This window comes from Typopeltis vanoorti, chromosome 10 (genome assembly GCF_054136105.1).
Source record: "Typopeltis vanoorti isolate ZY-2024b chromosome 10, IOZ_Tvanoo_1.0, whole genome shotgun sequence".
NCBI classification, from domain to species: domain Eukaryota; kingdom Metazoa; phylum Arthropoda; class Arachnida; order Uropygi; family Thelyphonidae; genus Typopeltis; species Typopeltis vanoorti.
This window is the reverse complement of record NC_143558.1, coordinates 74,908,642-74,935,486: the sequence shown is the minus strand read 5'-3', so window position 1 is coordinate 74,935,486 and position 26,845 is coordinate 74,908,642. Positions and strand designations below refer to the sequence as shown.

At 35.2% G+C, this 26,845-nt stretch overlaps 1 protein-coding gene across 5 annotated transcripts in view; it reads left to right on the top strand.

The window, feature by feature from the left end:
* Nucleotides 1-16,517, top strand: part of IFT43 (intraflagellar transport 43) — a 263,776-nt gene extending 247,259 nt beyond the window's left edge. For 4 of the 5 annotated variants that reach the window (XM_090399053.1, XM_090399051.1, XM_090399050.1 and 1 more), the window contains one exon: nucleotides 13,973-16,517. In XM_090399053.1, coding sequence (XP_090255179.1) covers nucleotides 13,973-14,080 — 108 coding nt within the window. In that variant the 3' untranslated portion in view covers nucleotides 14,081-16,517. The remainder of the gene's footprint in view (nucleotides 1-13,972) is intronic. The other variant, XM_090399052.1, reaches the window with a different exon arrangement.
* The last annotated feature ends 10,328 nt before the right edge of the window (nucleotides 16,518-26,845 follow it).

The following is a 26,845-nucleotide window of genomic DNA, read 5'->3' as shown; positions in this document are numbered from 1 at the left end:
ACACAAAAGTTAAACTGGCACAATTTAATTAAGTACTGTAGTATATCTAAGTGCACAATTCTAATATAGTATTATCCTAAGCTTATTTTCACATTTCACAACATGAATTAACTTGGTAATTAAATACTTGAACATTTACATAATGACAACACTTTTCAAAATAATTGCATTTTTTCAAAAAATGCAGGTATTTTGCAAAGACAGGTCAAAGACCACATCATGTGACTGAGTGCAACATGAAACCAAGTCTAGTTCCACAGTGATTTCTACGGCTTTGTTGTTTTCATGAATTTTATTATTTGGATCTTGGAGTTTTAGTAGATAGGAAGTCGAAGCTCAAGGGTCATATAGCAAAAATTGTAAATACAACTCAGAGAATAATGGCAATGCTGAAACAAACCTTGACATGTAAAGATAAGGAAGTTATTTTGCCTCTTTACAAGGCCTTGATAAAGACTTCACTTGGACTATTGTGCACAGGTCTGGTCTCCTGGTTTCCATGATGATGATTCTGATACAGTGGAGAGAATGCAGAAGAGAGTGTCAAAAATGACATCAGGATTGTGGAATACAGATTATGACAAAAGACAGATTGGGAATTTATATGCTGCTGACACTAGCAAACAGAAGAAAGAGGGGTGATATGATTGAGACTTACAGATTTCTGAAAGGGTTGTACAGAATTTCAGTAGATGGAATTATTCATTTTATGGAGGGCAGGGAGAGGACTTGAGGGCATCCATAGAAATCATAGATTTTTCTCTCATAGAGTAATGCATGATTGGAATGGATTGCCATTGGATGCTGTGTGTGTGCAAGTAGCGTGAATGAATTCAAGAACAGATATGACAGCTAGTGGGGAATAGTATGGCCTCCCTCGATGAGTTCCTGACTCCCTGGAGCTCTCTTAATAATAATAATTTAAATAAATTTATAAATTCGTCCTTCATTATGAGCAATAAACGAAAGAAAACAAACTACGCTTTAAAGTTTTGTGAAAGGATGCAAAACTGAAGGTGAATTGCAGGGACCAGTAAGTATTTAAAAACCAGAGGGAAGAGTTCTGTTGTACTATAAAGTAAAATCAGGTGAGACATGCTTTCCAAGACAAATGGCTCAAGAAATTCATCTGGTTGTATTACAAAGACAAAATTGCATTTTGTGATACCTGTAAAAAATATCCTGGGGTTGCTGACAGTAACTCTAGATTGCTACATGGTTTCAAGGACCTTTCAAAGTGGAGACATTCAGGTTTCATGAAGTATCGAATTCTCACAAAACATACTACAACATAGATTTGGCCATAAATCACTCAGAAAACACATCTCTAGATGCTTGCCAAAGGAAAATGGATTCTAAAATGTTTTGGCATCTTAAGTGCCTTTTTAATACAACCTATTATATAGCTAGATTCAATAACCCATTTACTGATCTCAAAATCTTGATAATAATAATAAGCATGATATAGATACAGGTCCAGGAGAGCAGTACCAGAATAACATAAGTGTAAGGAATTTGTGTCACTTATTGCTGATATCATTAAATAAGAATAAGTTAAGGAAATCAAAGACTACAGTAGAGTGAGTCTTCCTTTAAATGCTTTTGCGGATATTTTAATTGAAGAGAAACACTTGTTCTTTATTATTATTATTATGTGACACCTCCAGGGATTCCAAGGACTCATCGAGAGAGTGCACCTACTCTACAACTCTCCACCCCACCACTCAATCTGCCTACAACAAACCGCAACTACCATTGTCATCTATCCCAATACCATCCACTGCCCACCACCACTACCACTAGTGTTTTCACAGACAATCACAAGCATCCATGTTCATGGCAGGATTCAAACCTCCAGCCTTTTGGCTGGAGAGTGGAGTGGATATGCTAACCACTCAGCCAGGATACATAGATAAAAATCAGAAATTGAAAGAGACATTTGTTTCTATAATTCCTCTTCAAAACTCAACAGCTTCCAGGTGCTTTGATATATTTAAAGAGTGAAATTAATAAGGTTTTTTTGCACGGAAGACTGGTAATTAGTAGACATTGGAACAGATGGAGCACAAAAATGCTAGAAAAAAAAAATGGGCTAGTGACAAAATTAAGGAGAGATGTGCAAGATCTTATATTGGTACATTGTATTGCACATAATTTGATTCTGGCTATTTTAAATTCTCTTAAAGATGTTCCCTTTGTTTCTGACATTGAGACAGTAGTAAAAAAAATTATATACCTTTCACCAGAATTCACCATAAAAGATGGAAAGAATTGGGAAAAGTAGCAGCCATGTTAAAAATTTAATGTTACAACCTAATTTAAACTCTGATTTAGACTCGCCTCCTGCCCAAATCACAGTTGCTTCTTCTGGTCCCTTCCCAAGGCTACTGGGTGCAACTTCTGCCCACCCAGGTTTCCACCACTCTCACAACCGGATGTATCTATAGGTTACCTTATTTAAAGAGAAAGCCAACTTACTGGCATCACTCTTCTCAAATTCCTGCACTGATGACCTGGGTAAAGTTCCCTCCACACTACCAAGAATGGCTCCCTTCATGTCACCCATAGTCTCCTGATAAATATAAATCCAAAGAATCCTCAATAAACTGAATACAAACAAGGTTTGTCGAATGACAAGCCTTGTAGTGCTCAAGTATTAGAATCTGCAAGATCTACCATGACCAATGGCCTGAATTCAGATCTCCTATCTATATCCTAGTGGAGCAAGGACAATCTTGTAAACTTCAATTCAACCAAAACTCAGTCCTATTTTATCTTTCACAAGAAAGAGTTCATGTCCTGAGATATCCAAACAAGTTCAGATACTTGGACTGACCTGCACCTCTGATTTTTCCTGTCACAAGGTGTGCTTTTTTTTTGCAAAAGACACTACTTCACTCCTTCACAGCTGCTAACTCTATACAAAGTCCAAATCTGCCCAGCCATGGAATATTGCTTCCATATTTGGGGTAGTACACCAAATATGGTTGTGGCCATCCCTTCAAATGATTGCCATTTAACTTGGCTAATCCAATAAAAGGAGTGTCCCTAGTGTGTATGCCTGATTTTGCATGCAGCTGATTTGAACATTAAATTGGTATCAGGTTTAGGGAAAATAAAGCATTTCATGTGACAATTAAAACCTGGTTCTCAGTATTTCAGAGAAGAATGAAATAAATTCTCTTTCTTTTGACTCCATCTACAGTTGGCTATGTATAGAACTAAGTGGTGTAAGTTTATAAAAGCTGCTTCTCTTTCTCTCTCTCTCTCTCAGTGATAACAAGAAATCCACAGAACCACTTGACTAGCATTGCTAGAAATCATATACCAAATGCTTTTCATTCTGTATAGCATTTGGTGTATGATTTAATTAGTTTTTAAAAGTTACTTCCCTCCAGTAACTAAGAAATCAATAGAACCATGTGACAATCATCACCAGAAATCATGAATCAAACATCATTATACACATGAGAAAAGAAAATCAGGCTTGACTTTACATCACACAATAAGCAATATAAAACACATAACAATAATGAAAAACAGTATGATGACAAAAGTAAATGCAGTAACCATCAATAAAATTAGTCATAAAGTTACATGCAGAGAGAAAGTGTCAACAGAAGTAGTGCTCAAGTATTAGAATCCTTAAGATCTACCATGACAAGTGACCTGAACCTCAGATCTCCTAGCTATATTCCAGTGGGGGAAGGACAACCTTGTAAACTTCAAGGATCAGTGAGTTTCAAGATGGACTGGAGGAGAATATTAAAACTCAGTTCTGTCTGATCTCTCTCTCTCAAGAAAAAGCTCACATCCCTCCCCCTTACCTTCAGTAATACTGAGATATCCAAACATGATCAGTTTTCTCTTCTTGGACTGACCTGCACCTCCAATCTTGTCACAACCACATTTCAACTATAGCTTGTACAGCCACCAAAAAACTTGGTGTACTTTTTTGCAAAAGACACTACTTCAATCCTTCACAGCTGTTAACTGTATACAAAGTCCAAATCTGCCCAGCCATGGAATATTGCTCCCATATTTGGGGTAGTGCACCAAAATCATCTGAGATTTCTTGACTCTATCCAGAAGAGGATAGACAATCCAGCTAATGAATGATCCATCTCTAACATAACCACTTCAATCACACTCTCTCTCTCTCTCTCACAGACATTCAGTTTCTGCATTATGCTTCTTCTACAGATGCTTTTATGGACAGTACTCTGCTGAATTGGTCACTATTATTCCTCTCCTCTCCTCCAAAATCAAATTTTTGGAGGAGAGGAATGGCCTTTCATGTGTGGATCAGATATAAAAAAATAATAATTATTATTATAGAGTTCGAGCACTGACTGCACTTTACTCTGCAATGGTAATGCATTTGGAAAATAGGCAATGGAATGATGCTGTAATATTAAAAGACCTGTTAAAGAAAATGAAGACATGCTGCCTTGCAAGAAGAATCCATAATTTCTTAGATTTTAAGTTATTCAGATAACTGTTACTGAATTTTCAAAGAGAAAACTTACTAATAGGTCAAACAAAATACCATGTGAATAGTATCTTGGATGTCTTGAAAGAGGCTCCACAACTCGAGAGAAAATTTTAGTGTAGAAGTATATAATGGTATTCAGATAATGCATGCAGAAAGCTATTCGAATGTTGAATGAAAATTACTAAGAAATGAAGGAATGATGTTATTGATAAAAAGATTTAGTGAAAATGAATCAAAAATTGCCCAAAGCTGTCTCAGTATTTGATACATTTACCTGCCTGAAGATCTGGAAGATTTGGGGAAAGAAGAAAATGAAGAAACATTCCAATAAATTTGGTGAGTTCAAAGTTTTAGGGAATCCATGCATATAATGCATTATCTGCATTATATTAAACTAAAGTTTTACTCAAACACGGTAGTTGTGTCCATAATTTTCAAAAAGGTACTCAGATCACCATGTAAGCCTAAAAGAAAGGTTTTAGGGAATCATTTAAACATACAAGACCTTTTTGAAAGTACAATGAATAATGATAGGTTTCCATTTCTCTCAAAACTGCTTGAAATTATAGCCATTATTCCAGCAAGTCATCATGTGAATAAGGTTTTAGTCAAATGAATCTAATAAAAAGGAAGTTGAGATTATCAATGAATCCCTCAACCTTGCATGACTTATTGATGATATGTATGAATTATCCTTCTCTGCAAGATTTTGTTCCAGATAAGTCAGTTGTTAGGTGGTATTTTGCAATCAAGAAAAGACACGCTGGAAGCCATGAAGCTTTTATGTAAATGAGCTGTGTTGTTGCATATGTTTTAAACCCACATTAAAAGAAAGAATATTTCTGCATAGTTATGCATAATGTGTAGTAAGAAATAAAGAATATATTACTTTATTTTTGTCATTGATAATAACATTTTTTTTGTTAAATATCAGCTATAATAATATTTATATAAAACAAACTGATATCTTGAATGAATGAAACTTTTGTGTGGCTAGTAAATTTAAGTTGTATTTCTGGAGCGCCATATGGCCATTAAAAGCTCATAATATATGCCTTGAAACACGAGAAAGTCAAACACAAATTAAACTATAGAGAAGATATCATACCTGTAATTCTTAAATAGCAATTAAAGTGGTTTGGACACCTCTAGAAAATATCCTCTTAGAGATTACCAAATAGAGATAGAGTCTTGAATGGAATCATTGGAGGAAGACTATCAAGAGACAGACGAAAAAGAACTTGGCTACGGTCTTTGAGGGAAAGGTCACTATTATTGAGCTTCAGAGAGATGGTAGAAATGGCCAGAGATAGAGCCAGATGGCAAAGATTGTTTCATAGGAGACAACCCATCATCTGATCAATGAGAAAGAAGAAGAATATAAGTGCCTCCGTAGCACAATTGGAAGAATGACGGTATGTTGCACCTTTCGATTAGAAAAGGCCTAAGTTCGATTCTTGTCATGACGGGAGGAATCTTTATATGGACTTTTTCAATTGAAGGTAAGTTAGCCAATCTCATATGGAGGTAGCAGGGTTTTTTCTTCCCGGAAACTCAGGTTTTTCATCCCGCATACAGACAAATTGGTCCTTCAGAACACATGCAATTTACAGACAAAAAATACTAGCTTTGGTGGTGGTGGTGGGCAGCAGATGGCGTTGATGCAGGTGATTGGTTGTAGAGGTTCTGTGTAGTAGTGGAGACAGAGAGTTGTACAGTAGGTGTTCTCTCGCGATGAGTTTTCGGACTCCTTGGAGGTGTCACGAATAATAATAATAATAATATGCCTGTCTTTGAGCATATTCAGTTTCTATTTAAAACAGTTAGTAGAAAGATTAACAGTTTACTTCATAGGTTCCAGCTATCTAGCACTGAAAAAGAAAACAACTATTGGAATGTTCCTATGTTTTATTGGAACTGACACTGACAAATGTCAGTTCCACTAACACAGAGAATAGCAATTACTAAAGAAAGAGCCATACAGTTTCATTTTGGCAATGTAAAATTACATATAAAAGTGGATATTAAAGATCCAGCATTATTTCATAGCCGAATGTTTGTAGAAACTTATGAAAGTTTCGTAAAATTTGACCTGAGAACTTACAAGAATACAATCCTTGGCATCAGAGTTGCCTTAGCTTGCACTATCTAAAGGAATATGACTGCTACCCAAGTGCCCGTATGTTCATCTTTTATTAGTGTATTTTTTTAAGGTTTCACTGGCCTGGCAGCTGTTTTGAACTGGTTGGTTCTCTTCAGAGACCAGGCAGAAACCTTAGTAATTACTTTTATGCACTGACAAAGAGTTTACTTACAAAAAATATATTTCTCTAACATTTGATTTCTTTACCACTGAATGAGAGAGAGAGATCATACCACCTTAGCTAATCTTAGGTGGCATGGTCACTTAAACAGAATGGGAGAGGAAAGATTAGCAAAACAAGTATTCTCTGCCAGGTTGGCAAAAAAAAGACCCAGAGGAAGACCAAGATATAGGTGGATTGATACAGTAAAGAGTGCCTTAGAACAGCGCTTCCCAAACTGTCGGTCGCGGTCCCCTTGGGGGCCATTAGTTTTGTTGAGGGGGGCCGTGAAATAATGAAAACAAATTTAAAGTGTTTTAAGACTAAGTGTGCCATGTCAAGTGTGTATGTAAAATGCTAAAAATGTAATATTTGCATTTGATTTTTGCAATATTCACTGTGTATGTTTTGCATTGAATATAAATACAATAAATATTATAATAATATATGTTTGTATTACGATTTTTTTTTTCGATTGGAGGGGGGCGTGAAATATTTTAATTTTTCCAAAGGGGCCTTTACATCCATAAGTTTGGGAAGCACTGCCTTAGAAGACAAAAAGATCTGATAATATTGGAGTTCTTGACAGATAACAAATTGATTTGGAGGAAAATTGTATATGAAGTTAGTAATGATGTAAGTTCTTTGTGTAATACTATCATAATATCCTGTACACCCCATCACGATAGTACATGTCAGAAAATTGATGATGAAGTTTCTTTCTGGTCCCTGAAGAGAATCAACCAGTTTGAAACAGCTGTCAGGCCAGTGAAACGTTTACGAAACTTCCAAACTACAAACATTCGGCTTTGAAATAATGCTGGATCTTTAATGCTATTTTTGTATGTAACAGAGAATAGCTTTCCATCTAATATTCACTCAAAAACCGAAAATTACAACAGTGAAGTTACATTAACTTCTCACTAGGAACTTGAATAATATGGAATCCACAAAGAACAACTATTCATTCCTTATGTATTTATTTATTAAAGGGAATTATTCACAACTCACTCTTTTCTTTTTCTATCCATTCCAATTATTTTACATCTCTCTCTCTGTTAATATATTATCCCATGTCCACCAGCTGTTCATATCATGATACAGTAGAGCATACACTGTATTCTATTTTTTGTGATTGCAAGAATGACATCATGACAGCTGGGTATCACAGATAACAGGGAGAACTTTTTAGTAAGGCAGACTAGATACGTTTATTAGCAGTGTGATGAAATTTCTTTTTCACTTCAAGTTTATTTGAAGTCATTCTGATGATTTGAAGCCTGACCATTTAAAAGTCAGTGACTTGACCATTTTTTGGATTAGTTTTGTGGTTGTGAAACCACAGTGTCAGTTTAGGTGGACTGAGACTGACATCTATATAAGCAGAAATGTTTCTTCTCAGCTTTATACCCATGATGATAAATTAATTTGGTATTCAATGTAATTTGGAAAGTAACACAACTAATATTTTCACATCAAGAGAAATGCACATTTACAGAATTTGTATGTTAAGTTTCATTAATAGGAATGAAGAAATACTATCAGTGACTATTGACAATCATTGTAACAGAAGAATATAACTGAATGCAGTGTAACTTATTAGTTTTCATCATACACAGCAAGGATAGTTATAAGTTTTTTAACTTTATTTTCATGCTTTTATTACTAGAATTTGCATAACATAAACAATGCAAAGCATAGCCAGAAAGAAACTTTACAGAACTTTTAATTTATTTGTTACATTAAAAATAGATGAATTCATAGAATTATTCAAAGTTAGTGAATAATTCTATGATATATATTTAATGAAAAGTTAGTGAACCTGGATATGGATTTGAGGCTACATTGTTGATGAATTGAGAGTTCTTGTAAAAGTGGTGGTTTTTATCTGTTTTATTGAGTTTTTCCCCTTAGAAAATTAGTGTAGATTTTTGTGTTCTTAATGTATTTAGTGTTTTATAACATATTTTTTGTTAAGATATTGCTAGAATAAATACAGTTCAAAATGGTGTCAAAAACGCAAAAGAAAAATAATGCTAGGAATAGCAGCAAAGTCGACAACCAGAAGACATGCCCTGCTAAATGGTTATTAAAGATATTGAGGAGGTTGTTGAAAATGGATTAACCTCCAAAATGGTGAAATTAAAGCAGATTATCAGAGAAGCGATGTGGAAATTAAAGAAAGTCGAGACGCATTTGAATAAACATAGGGAGAAAAGAAAATTAAGCAGCAAAATAAGAAACAACAAAGCATGGAATCAGGTAAGTCAATAATCGAAAATCAGGTAAGTAAAAAGAAGGATGTTATTTGGTATGTCGACTCTATCATAAAACATGCTGTTCATGAGTGGGTTATAATGTAAAGTTTTCCAGGAGCTAAAATTAAAAATATAGCACATGCAATTCAAAAACAGAAAAGAAAAGTAAACAAGATCATAATTGTAGTATGCATTAATGACTTAACTAGTGATATGAGAGAGGACATGAAAGGGTTGTTGGAAGAGGTGAGAGTGAGAAAGTGAAAATAGTAAGTATATTACTTCGATGTGATAAAAATAAATTAAGAAGAAGGGCTAAGATGGCAAATGATTCAATACATAGGCTGTATAGAAGGAATGGATGTGTGGAGTGAGTTTGAGGGAAGATTAGATTTGTATAAGAGGGACGGCCTATGAGAATGGGCATTATTATAGAAATGATCACGAGGAGATTTTGACTTTGTGTTCGTACAGTTCAGACCCATCAAAAGTGCAAAGATGGCTACATGTATAAGGCACTAGAGAAGAACAGAGATCTGCAAGTTGTCCAACTGTGTCATGCAGATTACAGACAAGAGTATACAAAAAAACATGCAGGTGGCTTATTATGTCTATATACGAATGCTAGGAGTATCAGAAACAAAGAGATAGAGTTTGTTGCCTTGTTCAATATGTTGGAACTTCAGATTGTAGGCATTAATGAGATCTGGCTATAAGAATCAGACATACTAATTGGTATCAAGTGTAAAGGATACAGTATTTTAAGGAAGATAGACAGGAGAGGAGGGGGGCATGCTGCTAATGATATCAGATGACTTAAATCCAGTTAATGTTGAGAATTATGATTATAGAACTAGTAACAGTATTTCATGTGGCAGTAACTTTGAAACCATCTGGTGTGTGGCAGAATCTAACAAGATCAATTACATAGTTCGGTGTTGTTACATATCTGCTGGATCAGTTGCTAGTGATGAAGGAATGCACAACCAAATAGAGCAAAACTTTAATTATCCAAATATTGATTGGGTAGCATTAAAATCTCATGAGAAGAATGAAACTGAATTTATTGAGCTGTTGCGGGACAACTTCCTCAAGCAGCATATGACAGAAGGAACTTAAGGTCAGAGAGTGTCAGATTTGATTATAGTGTCAGAATGTGTTTCAGTTAAAGACATAACTATTCTGCCTCCAGTTGGTGACGATGATCATGATGCGGTACTCACTTGGGAAATGACCAAGTTTATGAATATTCCATTCAGAAAAGGTTACATGCTAAAATACAAAGCAGGAAATTATGACCAACTGACGAGTATAATGAGTTCAGCAGACTAGTATCGCTTGCTGGATGAAAATCGACAGTGCATGGGAAGTGTTTCAAAAATACTTAAATGATGCAATATCAGAATGTGTCCCAACAGTTTTAAGAATAAATAGGGGCAAGAGTCAAATTGATGTGTAATCTTATTAAGAAGAGAATTGTGACAAAAGGATGATGTGGAAGGAATACCACGTGCATAAGGATGATGTTCGTTATGAAAATTATAAGCAGCAAGCTAGAAGAGTTGCAACTGTTGTACGGAAAGCAAAGTTTGAATATAAAAAGAAACTGGCTCTGCATGCTAAAGACAACCCACAAGAATTCTATCAATATGCTGCAAGTAAAAGAAAGAATGACTATGAAAGAATAACTCTTCTGAATGTAGATGGTGTGAGGGTGACAGATGCAGAAGAGGTTGTTTAACTAATGAATGTCCATTTTGTTAAAAACTATCAATCTGGTGTATGCAACATTGAGCTCACTGCTACCTCTTCACTGAAGAAACTCAGATGTGTGAGGATGAGGTATTAGAGCAGTTGCACAAACTGAATAAGAATTCAGCAATAACGACTGATGGGATATCGGCACAGGTGCTAAAAGAGTGTTCATCTGAACTGGCTGTTCCTTTGACTAGGCTATATAATTTGAGTTTCAGAACAGGGAAGATTCCACAGAAATGGAAAGAATGTATGATTATAATATTGCACAAGGACCGATGTATACAACTATTGACCAGACAGTATCTCAGGAGTGGAAAATTGGCTAGGGCTCGCATTCAGAAATGGATTGACATTGAATCTCTACTTTGCAATGACATGGGTTTACTAAGGGAAGGTCATGTTTTAGCAACTTGCTCACATTCTATAACAATGTTATCATTGAACTAGACAATGTTATCATTGAACTAAGGCTTTGACAGAATACAGCATAGTAGACTGTTGCATAAATTGGAGAATGTGGGTTTGGATTATAAAATATTAGTGTGGATAAGATGGCTGACTGACAGATATCGAAAAGTGGTATATGGGGGGGGGGGGATGTGAGTCTGCAGAATTTAAGGTAACCAGTGGTGTACCACAAGGATCAGTCCTTGTGCACTGTTATTCAATCTGTATATTGACGACACTGGGAAGAATTTGACAGGTGACATACAACTATTTGCTGATGATGCAAAGATAGATAGGTTAATCAGGAATTCTACTGAAACGTAGTACTTGCAGAATGATTTGAATAGGCTGGAATTGTGGGCATGGGAAGGATGTCAGTAATTGTAAAGTCATGCACTTGGGTATGATTAGATATCCAATGTCATATTATGCTTTTATGCTATTGGTGGGATTATGCTAAAAGAAACGGATCAGGCTAGGGTTATTGAAGTGTTAGTAGATAGCAAGTTGAAGTTCAGGGGCCATGTAGCAAAGATTGCAAATAAAACTCAAAAGATAATTGCAATGCTGAAACGAACTTCAACATGTAAAGATAAGGATGTCATTTTGCCTCTTTACAAGCCCTTGATAAGACCTCACTTGGACTATTATGCAAATATATTAAAAATGATTCTGATACAGTGGAGAGAGAGTGCAAAGAAGAGTGCTAAAAATGATATAAAGATTGTGGAATATTGATTATGAAGACAGATTGAGAATTTGTAGACTGCAGACACCAGCAAACAGGAGAAAAAAGGATGATATGATTGAGATATACAAATTTCTGAAAGGGTCATACAGGATTTCAAATGATGGAATTTTTCATTATATGGAGATGGAGGATGGGGGAAAGAACAAGAGGACATCTTTGAAAGCTGAGAATGAATGCCATTAAGAAGGGGTTGAAGACTAGATTTTTCTCTCATAGAGGGGGCGGGTGCATGATTGGAGTGGATTGCCATTGGATGTTGTGTGTGCAAGCAGTGTGAATGAATTCAAGAATTAGTATGATAGCTGGTCCGTGTAGTATATGGCCTCCCTTGATGAGTCCCTGAAGGTCTCTCTCAATAATAATAATATATAGCATTTATTAGATTCTGGACAAAATTAATGGTTCTTACATTACAAATAATGAAGGTGGAACTGTTCATAACAGTTCCACCTAGCATTATTTGTCTTTGTTACTCTCCAAGTTCAAATAATCACCTTGATCTATTTGGTTATCTGTCTCTAAAGTTCATTTTCTGTAATCCATATACCTAAACAATAAGGTGATCTTCCTTGAAATTTAACACGAACGGTCAGTGTTCCACCCAGAATATCAGATGATCCTTTTCTCTATTGCAGTCATACCTCTGACCTTTTCTCAACCAGTTCTCTTGCCAGATAAGCTGCTGCTTCCATTTCTTTTCCTGTTAACTCATACAATAACCATAATATTGTCTAATATTTCTTTACTTCAGAATGTCGTTCACCAAACCAAAGTAAGTCTCATGTTCTTTGACATTAAAATGGCTTCCATTATTTCTGTTCATCCTTTTCTCTATCTTATTACTGTTTATGTTCTCCTGACCCAAACATCTTTATGAATAAATTCTAACTGGAATGAAGGCTTGCATCCATCATTCCACTTAAAATCTCTAACTTCTAGCCAAGCTTTAGCTCTCATAGAAGTGGGCTGAGGCAGTCAAAATAAATAAATAAAAATCAGCATATCACAATTAGCTTGAGACCAAAATTCCAGCTCTGCCAAAAAAATCAATAAATACAAATCTGATTTTGGAAGGTTAAAATGCAGCAAATTAGTCTCATGTTCAAATGGAAGTAGAACTTTCTGATTCCTTGTTTGGACTGCTGGATGCAACTTCTGCTAGATGGTACCATTGTATCAATCATCCAAAGATAATGTACACCCCAGTTTCTGCATAGATGATCACAGCAAACCATCTCCCATAATACCTATCTAAAAATGAGTTTGCGCATTCATTATATGTCATGATGGATGGGTATCTTTCTTTCTTCAGATGTTCTTACCAACACAAGGACCTCAGAGCTCTGTACTTATGCCCACTCTCTTCCTCTTGTGCATAAGTGATATTCTCTCATTGACCACAAATCCTGTCCATTGCTTTGCTGATGGTAGTATAGTCCATTTCTCTACTTCATTTGATGAGCTGGTATCCTTATTCATCTTCATAACATTAGCCTGCTCAAATTCTCTTGTAGCAACATTGCATCAGAGCTCTCCAGTATTACTCTATCTGTATTAGCATAACTATGACCTGTATCATCAGTATATAAATTAAAAAAAACAGCAATCTAGAACAGAACCCCTATGGTACACTGCTGGTCTCATCTCTTCAAAGAAATCACTTTCCCATAAGCAATTACTGGCTTATATCAGTCATTCCTATATCCAAACTTCGAATGGATAATTCCCCCCCCCCCCTCCATTCCAGTATTAGGTTGCCGTGTAGTATGCTAGTAAAAATCTGTGCAAATTATAGAGGAGATGCTTATCATATATGCATGTCCTCTATCAACTATGGTTGTCACCTCTTGTAAAAAAATGAAATTGTATGTTTACTACTGTTTGCATATATATATAACTGGTTTTTTTAAACATTGTAACCATATGTATTTATATGTTAAGAGTTGTTCTTTTCCTATAGGATGATGTTTTGTGGACTTGGGATATTCTTTTCACAGATGTCTCATCTCAATTAAATACAGAATGGGAAGGTAAACCTGATAAGGAAATAGATGCCCAGTTATTTTAGAAATGTTATCAAGCATGTTTTTCTTTTTAAATATTTTGTTACATTTAATATTTATTAAGTTCAGTAACATACTGTAGTATCGTTACTTATGTTGAGCACTGTTCCTTCTCCTTCTCTAGTGCACTTCAGAAAATACAATCAAAATTTAGAAAATGTCTACTCTTTAACCCACATGTGGTACTAATAGGATATAGGTTCTTTAAATTGTACATGTTTTGGTCATAAAGTATTACAAAATAAAGATTTATTGTTACAAAGACCATATATTTACAACGTACTTAAGATCTTACAAATTGCCTATCGGTTTCGTTAGTAACTGACCAGCTTTCTCAAGGCTTGCATAGTACAAAAAAGAGGTAAATGCAAAAAAAGGCTTCAAAATACAAAGAACCGTTAGTACCTGTTAGGTAGCTAGGGTGACACGTTCGCGTGACATAACTACTCAGCATCATGAACACGCGTTACATGCAAACGCGTAATATGATTATTTACGTACTGTAGCTCTGTTGAACTGAGGGAGTTAATTAGATTTTTCCAGGTATCGTTCAGAATGGCCCCTTGATTTCTGTTTAGGTTACTTCCCATACATAGTACAACTGCCGCTTCTTTAAATACTCGATGTCTGTAATCCTCGTCTACGTAGGGCATGGAGCTGTTATTCCAGTCTATAGTGTGGTTCGAGTTGAAAAGTGATGTGCCAATCCTGAGGTGATCGTTCTGTTGTGATTAACATCGCCTATATGTTCTTTCTGTCTTATTTCCAGGCTTCTCGAAGTCTGTTCGATGTAGGAAAGACCGCACGTGCATGGAATATTATACACACCTGGATATTTATAAAATGGCACACTGTCTTTAGGGGATCTTAGGACCTGTCTTATGCTATTTGTTGGTTTAAATACAACCCTGATGTTATGTGTCTTTAACAATCTTGCAATTTTTGTTGAAGTTGAACCTATAAAGGGGATGACTGCTGTTGAGATATGCTGGGCGACTGTTCTTTCTTGTTGGTTATCTATGTATAGAAATTTGTTGATGATGTGTCTAGGATAACCATTTTGTGATAGAGTTGTAGCTATTTGAGACAGTTCTGTTTGAACTTCTTCCTCGTCAGAGATAAATTTTCTAGCTCGATTTCTTAGCATGTGGATGATGCTGTGTTTCTGTGACCTATGATGGTTAGAAGAGTAATGTAGATATCTTCCCGTGTCGGTTGGTTTTTTGTAAATCGACAGTTTGATGCTGTTTCCTTGTCTTTTTACTAGTAAGTCCAAGAAGTGTAGCTGTTCGTTATTTTCTACTTCTAGAGTAAATTTTATTTTATTGTGGAGTGCATTGATTCTGTTAACAAACATATGTAGGCTTTCTAAGTTGTCTTTCCATATGATGAAGATGTCATCCACATATCTCCATCATATAGAAGGTTTAGCAGTAATGCTGGTGAATATTTCATCTTCAAATTTCTCCATGAAAAGGTCTGCACATGGTGGCGACAGAGGGCTGCCCATGGCTAGGCCTTCTAACTGTTTGTATATCTTGTTAACTTTGAAAAAATTTGATTGTAGGCAATGCTCGAACATCTTTGTGATATCTGCAGGAAAGATATCTTTGATAATGTTCATTATTTCTTCTACTGGTACATTCGTGAACAAGGACACTACATCTAGGCTGGCCATTATGTCTGTTTGTGTAATTTTTATGTTTTTTAGTTTGTCCACAAAGTGTTGAGAATTTTTTAAGTAGGACTCCGTTTGTCTAATTTTTCCTTTAAGTAAATTTGCTAGGTGCTTAGCCAATAGGTACGTTGGGGATGACCTGCCATCCACAATCGGACGAAGTGGCACTTCTTCTTTATGCACTTTAGGTGCCCCGTACAGTCTAGGAATGATGGGATGTGAGGATTTAAGTTTTCGTTTTAATTCTTCAGGCCAAGTATTCATGTTATTTTAGGATATAGGTTCTCCAAACTGTCACGTGTTGGATTAATAAAATAAAAATTAACAAAAAGGTGAATATCCTTTCTGAAGGATATTTTGAGCTTGACAAAGTTTTTTGTTCAGTTACTCTATTTTGCTACATTGTAATGGACCAGATGAGATCTAAATGCAGTAAATAGTGTCAAAATGTATAATACTAATATGGCATAAGTAGAAATTAATATGAAAAGAAAAAAAAATCTGTTAAAAAATTCACTTTGATAAATGTAATCAAAAGGAAAAAAACTGTCTAATCTAGTAAATTTATTTACTAATAAACACATAAATATAAGATATTATTTCTGGGTAGATTCTCATGTTACTCCTCTAAAAATAAACTATTATTTTAATGGCTAATATAGCCTACTTTCATTTAGGAATGTCCCTTTTTTTACTATGTCACTGGCTCTTCATCCAAAAATCTAGGGCATTAATGAAGTGTTATAAAACTAATATATGAAGAATAAAAAATATAGGAGAAATTTTGGACATCCTTTTTGGATGTTGTTTTCTGTCTCCTTATTCCAGCAATGTGCCTTCATATGCTGTTAAAGGAGGGGTTTTTTTTGGGGGGGGGGGGAAGCAGGGATAAAGCAATGTGGGGAAATTATTCAAAAATTTTTAAGGGAATTTAAGCATCAGAAATCTCTTTTAGTTTTCTTAAGAATTGTAATATTTAATAATTTGTCTCAAGTGTCATGTTTCCTAATTTAAGCAAAAAATAATTGTAACAGCAATTTCCAACATGTGGCCATTCACTTCTATCGAAACTTAAGTTCTAAAACATTAACAATTTGGCAGAGCTCATCATGCCAAAAGTGGCATTTTCTTAACAAATAAACTTGCTCCAGAAAGTTTTTTCCACATGAAGGATAATAAAGTTTACACTGTATGTAAACTTTCATACTTAAAATTTCAGTCATATCAATGTAAGTTTTGCATAAACAGATGTATGGCACTGTTTTTATTAAAACAGCAGCCTTTTTAACAGTTGCCTTTAGTTTTTAGCCAACCATCCCTCTTATTAAAATTTTCAGTACTCATAGAAAACACAGAAGTTTGTTAAATTGTGCCATGCATTCTGTTTTACCTTCTGTCATCAGTAAAACCTCATATTGCTGAAATATCTGCTGCAGCAATCATTATGAACTTGCTGGTGGTGAATCTCTCCCTCCCTCCCCATTTGAGAGAGGGAAAAGCTAGTTGCAGCTGACAGTACAAAACATGACCTTTTATTGCAGTTTTCTTTTAGAGAAATTATTTCAACCAATCACAGATCATGTGACCTGCAATTTGTCTTAAAATACAATTCCAGATTGCCTGAGCCCAGAGAATATAAGGAAAGTTAACATATAAATATTGGTGTGGTACACTAAGAAGTGCAATTTTCCAAAATTTTGATGTGGGCATGTAGTCACTTTCATTCAGGGTAATATAATACAATTTTCTAGACAGAATGCCAAGCTGTAATTTCTGTAGGGTAGTTTTATCTCAATCTGCAAACAATTCTTGTGAGAAAAGTTACTAATGGCATGGTGAACCAATCCTGATTAACCTGTCATAAAGCACTAGTATGGTCCATACATATTTTGAAGATTAATGTTAACATTTCTACTAGTTTGAATAACATATGGAGTATTACAAAAGCAAAGCATTTCCATCAATACCAAATGCAGAAACAATGAAGAATTTTTGGTGGAATATATAAAGATAGAAGCAATTTTATCTCACTGACTTGAAGGTGAGCTTCAAATTATCTACTCTATATATATATAAAATGATAACCTTTTTATGTCACGTTTTGAAACTCAGGGACTACCCTGAGTGTCGAGTCTTCAGTATTCAAGGAGAACTGGCTTACGTCTGGAACACGGGGGGTTGGGTGCCATAGGCACCAGGGAGCGTAGTCCCCCAGTATATATGTACAGTAAAACCCCTTTTTTTGCACTTTTCAGGGGACTGATGGGAAAAAAGTGTAAATAGCAGGAAATGTAAAAAAACGTTTAAATAAGGCTAAAAGATTACTTACTGCTAGTATGTGAGTCTACATACCAGATTACAAAATTTAATAACTGAAAATAAATGAATTTACAATTACTTACATTTATCTATTTAAAATAATCTTTATTTGTTGATTTTTTTTTTTTTTTTTTTTTTTTTTTTTTTTTTTTTTGACATTGCGCCAGATTGCTTTGCATTGAGTTCAGTGCTTGACCTGTTTTTTGCTATCGTGTTCAAAGTGGACACGGAGAGTCCAAGATCTTTTGCTAAATGCACACGTGTTCCGGAATGCCAATCTAAACATCGTAGAATTGCCATCTTTTCTTCTACCGAAATACATTTTCTGTCTTTTTTCTCCATGTTACTAACATGGATAATCCACTACCGCAACTTGAAAGCAACTTTCACACGCTAAATTACATAGCAGAAATTCTGCAATATCAATTCGTAATGTGATTGAAAAATCACGGTATCGCTCATCACTACATTACTGCGGCAAGCGTGCAGGTCACCATGATTGCGGAAACAAAATTACAGCCAAAAGTAAGTAACGCCATCTGGGAACAGAAATGCGCAGATTTCCGCAGCAATCGATTCGAAAATCAGTATTGCCACCTGAGAAAAAAATGCAAATCACGGGAAATAACGTCCACATCAAGTTGTTAATGGCGGGAAAACAATACATCGTAAGAATAGGCCTTAAGACGGGACCAACGGAAAAGGACGTAAATGGCAGGAAAACATAAATTGCGGGAACGTAAAAACGGGGTTTTACTATATATATATATGTATATATTTAGCAGTTCAGCAGCATTTTCTGAAGGTATACTTGATGCAAAATGGCAAAGTTTATTTTTGTAATGGAGGTTTACTTTCTAAACCTCCATTACAAAAATAAAGTTTACCATTAAACATTTATCATATCAAATTCCTTCAGCTGTTTTATCAGAAAACTGTAGTCATCATCATTATTATTATTGTACGAGTGCCTCCATGAAGTCTAAAAACTCATCATGGGAGAACTAAACTATCGTACCATTCACAGAGTGGTACAATAGTTTGGTTCCTTGAATCCATTCACAGACAAAGACTCAGAACCAACTCTGGCAACCCATTCCAATTATTCACAACTCCCCAAGCAAAAAATTGCCACACACCCCTATTAACCACACCTTTATTCAACTTCCAAGAATGACCCGTTGTGCTTGCTCCTCCAGCCAAGTGCTGAAACATTCCCCTTCATCAATCCTACAAAACTCTTTAAGCACCTTAAATGTTTCATAAGGAACATTTCACAGACCATCTTGGTCACTTGCCACTGAATCTCCTCTACCACTTCCTCATCCCCAAGAAACCCAGGAGACCATACTTGACCACAGTAATCCAGATGTAGACATATCAAGACCTTATAACGAGGAATAACAACTCCCTTATCTCTACTTGTTATGTGTTCTTCAGTAGTCAAGTAATCTTAGCAACATGTGCTCTAAATTTTCATTGTCTGTCTATCAACATCCTTAAATCTCTAGCTTCTTGTATTTCCTGGAATACATTGCCATCAGTGTTATACACAGCTTGTAATCTATTTATCCCAAAATGCATAACTTTACATTTTGCGACATTAAACTGATACTCATTATCAGTATCATTATCTCGACTACTGTGCCCAGATTTGATCACCTAGGTTCCTTCTTGATGGGGAAGAGGTGGAGAGGATCCAGAGGTGAGTGACTAAGATGATAGCAGGTCTATGGAATGAACCATATGAGAACAGGTTGAAGATTTGTGGGTTGCAGAAATTAGTTGATAGGCGGAAAAGGGGAGATATGATTGAGACATTCAAATTGCTAAAGGGTTTCTATAGGATTAATTCAGAGGACTGGTGGTGGGAGAACTAGGGGACATCTATGGAAGCTGGGCAAGAGTGTGGTTAGCAGGGGTGTTAGAGCTGGGTTCTTTACTTTTAGAATAGTAAATGAGTTGAATAAGCTGCCAGAGTCTGTTGTGGGTGCTATGACGGTGAGTGAGTTCAAGGCAAGGTATGATAGATACTGTGAGAATGTCATATAGTTGTGTGGACATGATGTTTCGGGCCTCCCTCGATGAGTCTAAGGACTCCCTGGAGTCGCTCATAATAATAATAATTATTATCTTTTGTCCATACTAACAGCCTATTTAAATCATCCTGCAAGCTCTCCACATAGCCTTGATTAACTCGTACTCTTCTTAATTTAGCATCATCAGCAAACAACTGAATGTTTCCTTTCAGGTTATTTCCTATATCATTTATGTACAAATTAAACAGCAATGGTCCCATCACTAAACATTGCAACACACATTAGTCATCTGTTTTTTGCCTTGATTCTGCCTCTTTATATATCAATTTTTAATAACTCTCCAGCAGCCACCTTCATATCCATCCCCATTTGTTCTAATGTGCGTAATGGTTTCATGTGGTATTCTGTCAAATGCCTTTGCAAAATATAGCCATTTCCTTTATCCAATTCTTCTGTTACTCTATTATAAAAAAGATAGTAAATTACTAAGGTATGACTGACCCTTCACAAAGAAATGTTGCCACTCATACAGTATAATATTTTTATCAACCCATTCTTGAATTCTCTTTTCTACCAATTTTTCCAGTACTTTTACCAGTACATCTGTGATACTGATTTGTCTATAATTTGCTACTGTGGTCTTAGAACCTCCTTTATGTGCAAAAGAATTATTTTGCCCTCTTTCCACTCCCTTGGAACTCTGCCAGAGCTGAGACTAAATCAGAAGCATTGTCAATTCCCTTGCATATTCTCACAAAACCCTAGCTGATATATCCCATCTAATCCCACAGCTATATTTGGATTGAGATTCTGGAATATTCCCAAATACTTCCAATTCATCAACCTCTATTCTTATATCAGTTCCCATCACAACAATATCCTCTCTTCAATGACATAATCTTTCAAAGTAGTCACTCAGTAACTCGACTATTTTATATGTTGTCACCTCATGACCATCATCGCTCATTAAGGTTAATCTTCTTTAGTCATTCTCCTGTTACTTGCAACATAATGAAAGAACTCTTTGAGATTTGCTTTGGCCTGCTCGGCTAGATTCTTCTCATAATCTGATTTTGCCTTTCTTGCCTGAGCCCTGTCTCCTTTCTCTTTATATGTGATCCATAGCATATTACTACTTCAGACTGTTTGCTTCTCTCTCTTCTTTGCCCTGCATTTTTTAAAGTTTACCCTTTGTCTTGTGAAGGATAACATTCAAGTGTGCTATTTCTTTATTAATATCCATTTCATTCTCTATTTTCTTGGCCACACCTTTTTTTTTCTTCTGCAGCTCATGCTTAATGATATTACTCATTCATCTAACTCCTACTGATTAATCCTCCTCCTTACCTTAGGTATACCGACAACCAAATATGCACAACCCACTATATATTTTGGCTTATTGGCCTTAATCTCACAATGGATTGCTTCAAATGAACAGCCACCCTCCAGCCTCTCTCCTTAATATTGCTTCCTCTAGATTACTCTTAGCTATCTCCCATGCATTACTAACATCCTTACCCTACAGTATTTTAATACTATGGCACAGAGTTAAGCTTTTTCCTAAGCTTTTCATAATGACCTGCCTTGTAGTTACACATGTACCCCTTCTTGCAGAATATTCCTCATGTTGTAGAATCTCCCAAGTCAAAACCACATGGTCACTTTCGTCAATCAGAGAAATGTGGTCACTTAGTTATGGATAGCTCTTGTGATATTATGACCAGGTCCAATACTCTCACACCCCTAATCCTCTCCCTTACATGCTGCCTTAAGTAATTATCTCTTAGTAGGTGTATAAATTCCATTTATTTTCTTCCCACCATTTGATCTTTCTTCCTTCCATTCTATATCTCCATAGTTGAAGTCCCCCATAATAATCACTCAGTACTTATTGTACTAGTTTTCAATGAATGTTGGCAGATCATCCATGAAATACCCTGGCCTATAGCAACAACCAACTGTATATTTTGTCTTACTGGCTTTAATCTCACAATGGATTGCTTCAAATGAACAGCCATCCTCCTGCCTCTCTCCTGTATCCCTATCCTATCTTCCCTGAAAATACTAAACCTTTCACATTCTGTCCCTATAACTACATCATCTGCTGTTATCCAAGTCTCACTAATGCCTATGACATTTAGCAAGGTTGCACTAACCAATGCCAAAAACTTCTCCTTTGTTCCTGATACTTCTGTCATTAGTATATAGAAACTGCAGCATCCCTTTAAGCCCCCACCACCTTTATTTCCTGAATTGACTATCCTATTCAATATTTTTGCTTGAAAGAGTAGATTTTGCACTTGGTCATTCTCACACTCACTTACCTCATGGGTGATGTCTTCATGCAAACTCAGCTGCTTTCCACCCTAATTGCCTAAGTTTTCCTGAATTTGTGCTTTAGCATGCTTGGTGAACAAAGCTCTTTCTAGACACCTCACATCAAAACCATTTAGATGCAGTCCATCAACATTGTACAAATCCTTTCTGTCGAATACAGACCACAAATGCTACATCATTCTTTCTGCACAACTTACGTATAGATTCATTAACTAGCAATGTCCTCATCCTCAGTTTGCCTCTATCGTAGCGTGGTAGGAAACGTAGTCTTCAACTTCTTGCACTTCAGTTTTGCCTATTTTAACAACTCCTTTACATCCTCCTTCATAGAACATTTCTTGCCTTTCAAATCATGTGTGCCAACCAAAACAATCGTTTCCTTCGACTTATCTTTTTGCATCCAGATGTGACTAATATTGTGAATTTTTGCACCAGGGAAACATGATTTTTTCACACTTTCAATAAGTACTCCACTGATCATTGAGTCTCCATAAATAATTTTCTCCTTGTTTTTCTTTTTTGTTCACTCGGTCTTTATTACTACTTCTCAGATACTTCCAATTCATCAACCTCTATTCTCATATCAGTTCCCATCACAACAATATCCTCTCTTCAATGACATAATCTTTCAAAGTAATCACTCAGTAACTCGACAGTTTTATATGCTGTCACCTCATGACCATCATCACTTATTAAGGTTAATCTTCCTTGGTCATTCTCCTCTTACTTGCAACATAACAAAAGAACTCTTTGGAATTTGCTTTGGCCTACTCTGCTAGATTCTTCTCATAATCTGATTTAGCCTTCTTTGCCATCTTTCTCTTTACATGCGATCAACAGCATATTACTGTGAGATTCTGGAATTTTCCCAAATACTTCCAATTCATCGATCTCTATTCTCATATCAGTTCCCATCACAACAATATCCTCTCTTCAATGACATAATCTTTCAAAGTAGTCACTCAATAACTCGACTATTTTATATGCTGTCACCTCATGACCATCATCACTCATTAAGGTTAATCTTCCTTAGTCATTCTCCTCTTACTTGCCACATAACGAAAGAACTCTTTGGGATTTGCTTTGGTCTGCTCGGCTGGATTCTTCTCATAATCTGATTTAGCCTTCCTTGCCATGTTTGTCACCTTTCTTGCCTGAGCCCTGTCACCTTTCTCTTTATATGCGATCCACAGCATATTATACTTCAGACTCTTTGCTTCTCTTTCTTCTTTGCCCTATATTTTTTAAATTTTACCCTTTGTCCTGTGAAGGATAGCATTCAAGTGTGCTATGTTCACTCTGCTAACATTTGCTGCATTCTCATCACCTAATAGTCACTCACTTTTGTAGCATTTAATACACACACTCTTTCTCTCTCTCTCTCCAGTTTAAATTTCCTTCCACATATCCATTATTTTTCTCGACAAATACATTCCGCACACATCGCACTGCACAAAATTCTGCAAATTCAAGTCACCCAACAACATGGCTTTTGCCACCATTGTTCTACCATCATTGAAAAAAGACATCATCCATCTTTGAAATTTCTTTTAAGTAAGGTGCTAGAAAAACAAACGGCAGTAGATCTGAGGATAAGGATTGTATAATTTTATGAAAGCAGTGATAATATGAATACTTGTAAATATAACAGACTATATTGTATTAAATGGATTTTGATAAGCTATGAATAGTTTTCTTTCTCCACAACTTCACATTTGAAGAAATCAAGTTAGCACCATAGAAATAGTAATTCACTGCTCAATATTTATTTTTGGTTTAATGATATAAAGCCAGATATTTTGTTGGATTTCCAATCAGCATCCTTCAAAGAACTATATTGAATTTACATAGATACAAAAATATTTAGAGACATCAGGATAGCAATTGATAAGAAGCAGTACAGAGGTCCTAACCTGTAGGTTTGAATTATAAACATCATCATCTTAAAATAAGCATTTACCAGATTTTGGGTAACTGGTCAAAGAGGTGCTAAAAAAATGTTCATTTATATGTGGCCTATTATCTGAATGATAAAAACATATGAAATGTTATTTTTTGAAGGTTCAGCCATGTTTTCGCTCATGTCAATATGGCCAGTCCAATATCCAACCAATTTAACACCCATATCTATAGTGCATTTGCTTCTAATACTTCAACTATCCTTTGTCCCTGTGTCACCTTGGGTTCTCTTTTTAAGTTTACCTTACTACCAGGGCCGCATTTACCATTAGGCTCATGAGGCGCAAGCTGGAGGCCACATTTTAAAACCTTACTCCTCACAAAGAACAATAAAAAAAAAAGCTTAGTTATAGTTGCAAAATAAAATACTCATTTTTAAATATTAAATTCATAATATAAAAACTATAGGCCGCTGAAAAATTTGTGAGGCCTCCTGCTTCCATTTGAAATACATTGTTCTCTCCTTAGAATATAAAACTAACAGGAACTCCTGTATTCCATAAAATTCATTTATGCAAGTGTACCATTTCTTTGCTGGACGTATATACATGTCCAGCAAACCTGGATAATATTCTGTCCACCTGTTGAAAGAAATGGATAAGAACTGCAGTTTGACCGTCATGTCTATTAGAAGGGACAATAATCCTTCACGCTGAAAAGAACACTTAACTAGATTGATTACCTGGCATACAGAGTAGCCTACAGTAAGAAGCGCAGTTACTTGCCGTTTGCTCGGTAACCGAAATCTAAGTTATATTCGTTTTTTGCTGCTTATTTTTATCGTATGATTATAGTTTTTAATGCCAGTGCAAAATAAGAAACCCTTTCATACTTTCTTCATTTCAATCACTTTGGAAGATCAATGTCACTATCAATTTTTTTGCTAATTTTTTTAATCGCCAATACATTTTAAAATTCTCCCAGAACTTGAAGATAATTATTTTTGTCAAACAGTTATTTTATAAATTCATGAAAATCCGAATCTAAAAATGAATACAGCCTCCATCTGTTCCAAATTAAGTTTTCTTTTTTATTTATAATCTTAGTTTGAAGGTTAGTTCACAGACTGCACAAAGGTTCGCACTTTTAAATTTTGCTTTATAGAGATTCATATCATGTATATCATGTAACGCATAATTTTTATAACGTAATCTGTAGGTTTTTGCATTTCAACTTTCTTGGTTTCCTCCTAATCACTCACTACAAATCGAAATAAACGGCAGTCATGAAGTCAACTGTTGTGTACGTATTTTCGGCTAATTTCAATATTATGCAGCAGTTTTGAAGTAGCGATATTTTCCCTATAGTTTATCTTTCGAAATGTGTAGGTGCATGAGTGAAAATGAAATTTTAATAACAGAATTAATTAGCCTTTAATGGCTAACTCCCCCCCCCCCCAAAAAAAAAAAAAAAAATTATCACCCCCATACAAAATACTGCTAGATAACATATGTGCACTTTCTTTTTGTTTGAATTCGTTATTTTTCCAAAGTATTTCCAAAGTACCATAGAACTTTTAATATTCTGATACCGAAATTAAATTGTGATTATTATAAATTAGCTAATTTTGTATATTTTTTCACTTATATTATTTCCTGATAAGTATAAATCATTACATTATGTAATATTGAGGAAATTAATGTTTAAAAAACAGCTTAATCCTACCAAAGCGATATCAGAATAAAATGTTTTGAACTGTATGTTTGAAAATGTAAAGCAATCAGAAAGATGAAAAATATAATAATAAAATAAAATAAATTTCTGTGTGTATTCGGCTACTGTTAGGGACTTTTTAGTGCATTTACTGGACGTGTTCATTTTTCACTTTCTCAATAATTTTCATTAGCTTACGGACTGTTACTTGAGCAGAAAGGAATAGGTCTATAACCCTCTGTTCTACCCCCCCCCCCAAATAAAGATGATTATGTAAGACATATGTGCCTTTTAAATAATTCAAATCTTTTTTTTTTTAATTGTAGAAATTATTTATAATTTTTCAATAATAAAAATGAAACTGATTACTATAAATTAAGAAATCATTTTGGTATAACTGTTGTATCAGCCTGTAAAAGATATGTCAGTATTTCTGTGTTAGGATGTCTGTAATCAACAATGGAAAACGAAAGAAGACATTCTTGATGTATTCTGCACTACAGCTAGGCAATTTAGTGTGATTTCTGGGGAAACTTTCTCTCTTCTCTTTCTGAATAGCAGTGAGAGTAATCTAAGTTTAGCTTTTCCTCCAGCTAAGAGGATTATTATAGAGTATTTTGAAGACGTAGTAATATTTAGAATTAAAAATAAATAAATAAATAACACTACTGAAATTTCAGCAGACTGCTGAACAACTGATTTCAGATTGCAAAGAAATAGTACAGAATTAGGAGTTTTGACGGCATAACAATATTATTGCTATATTTATTTTATTATATTTTTTT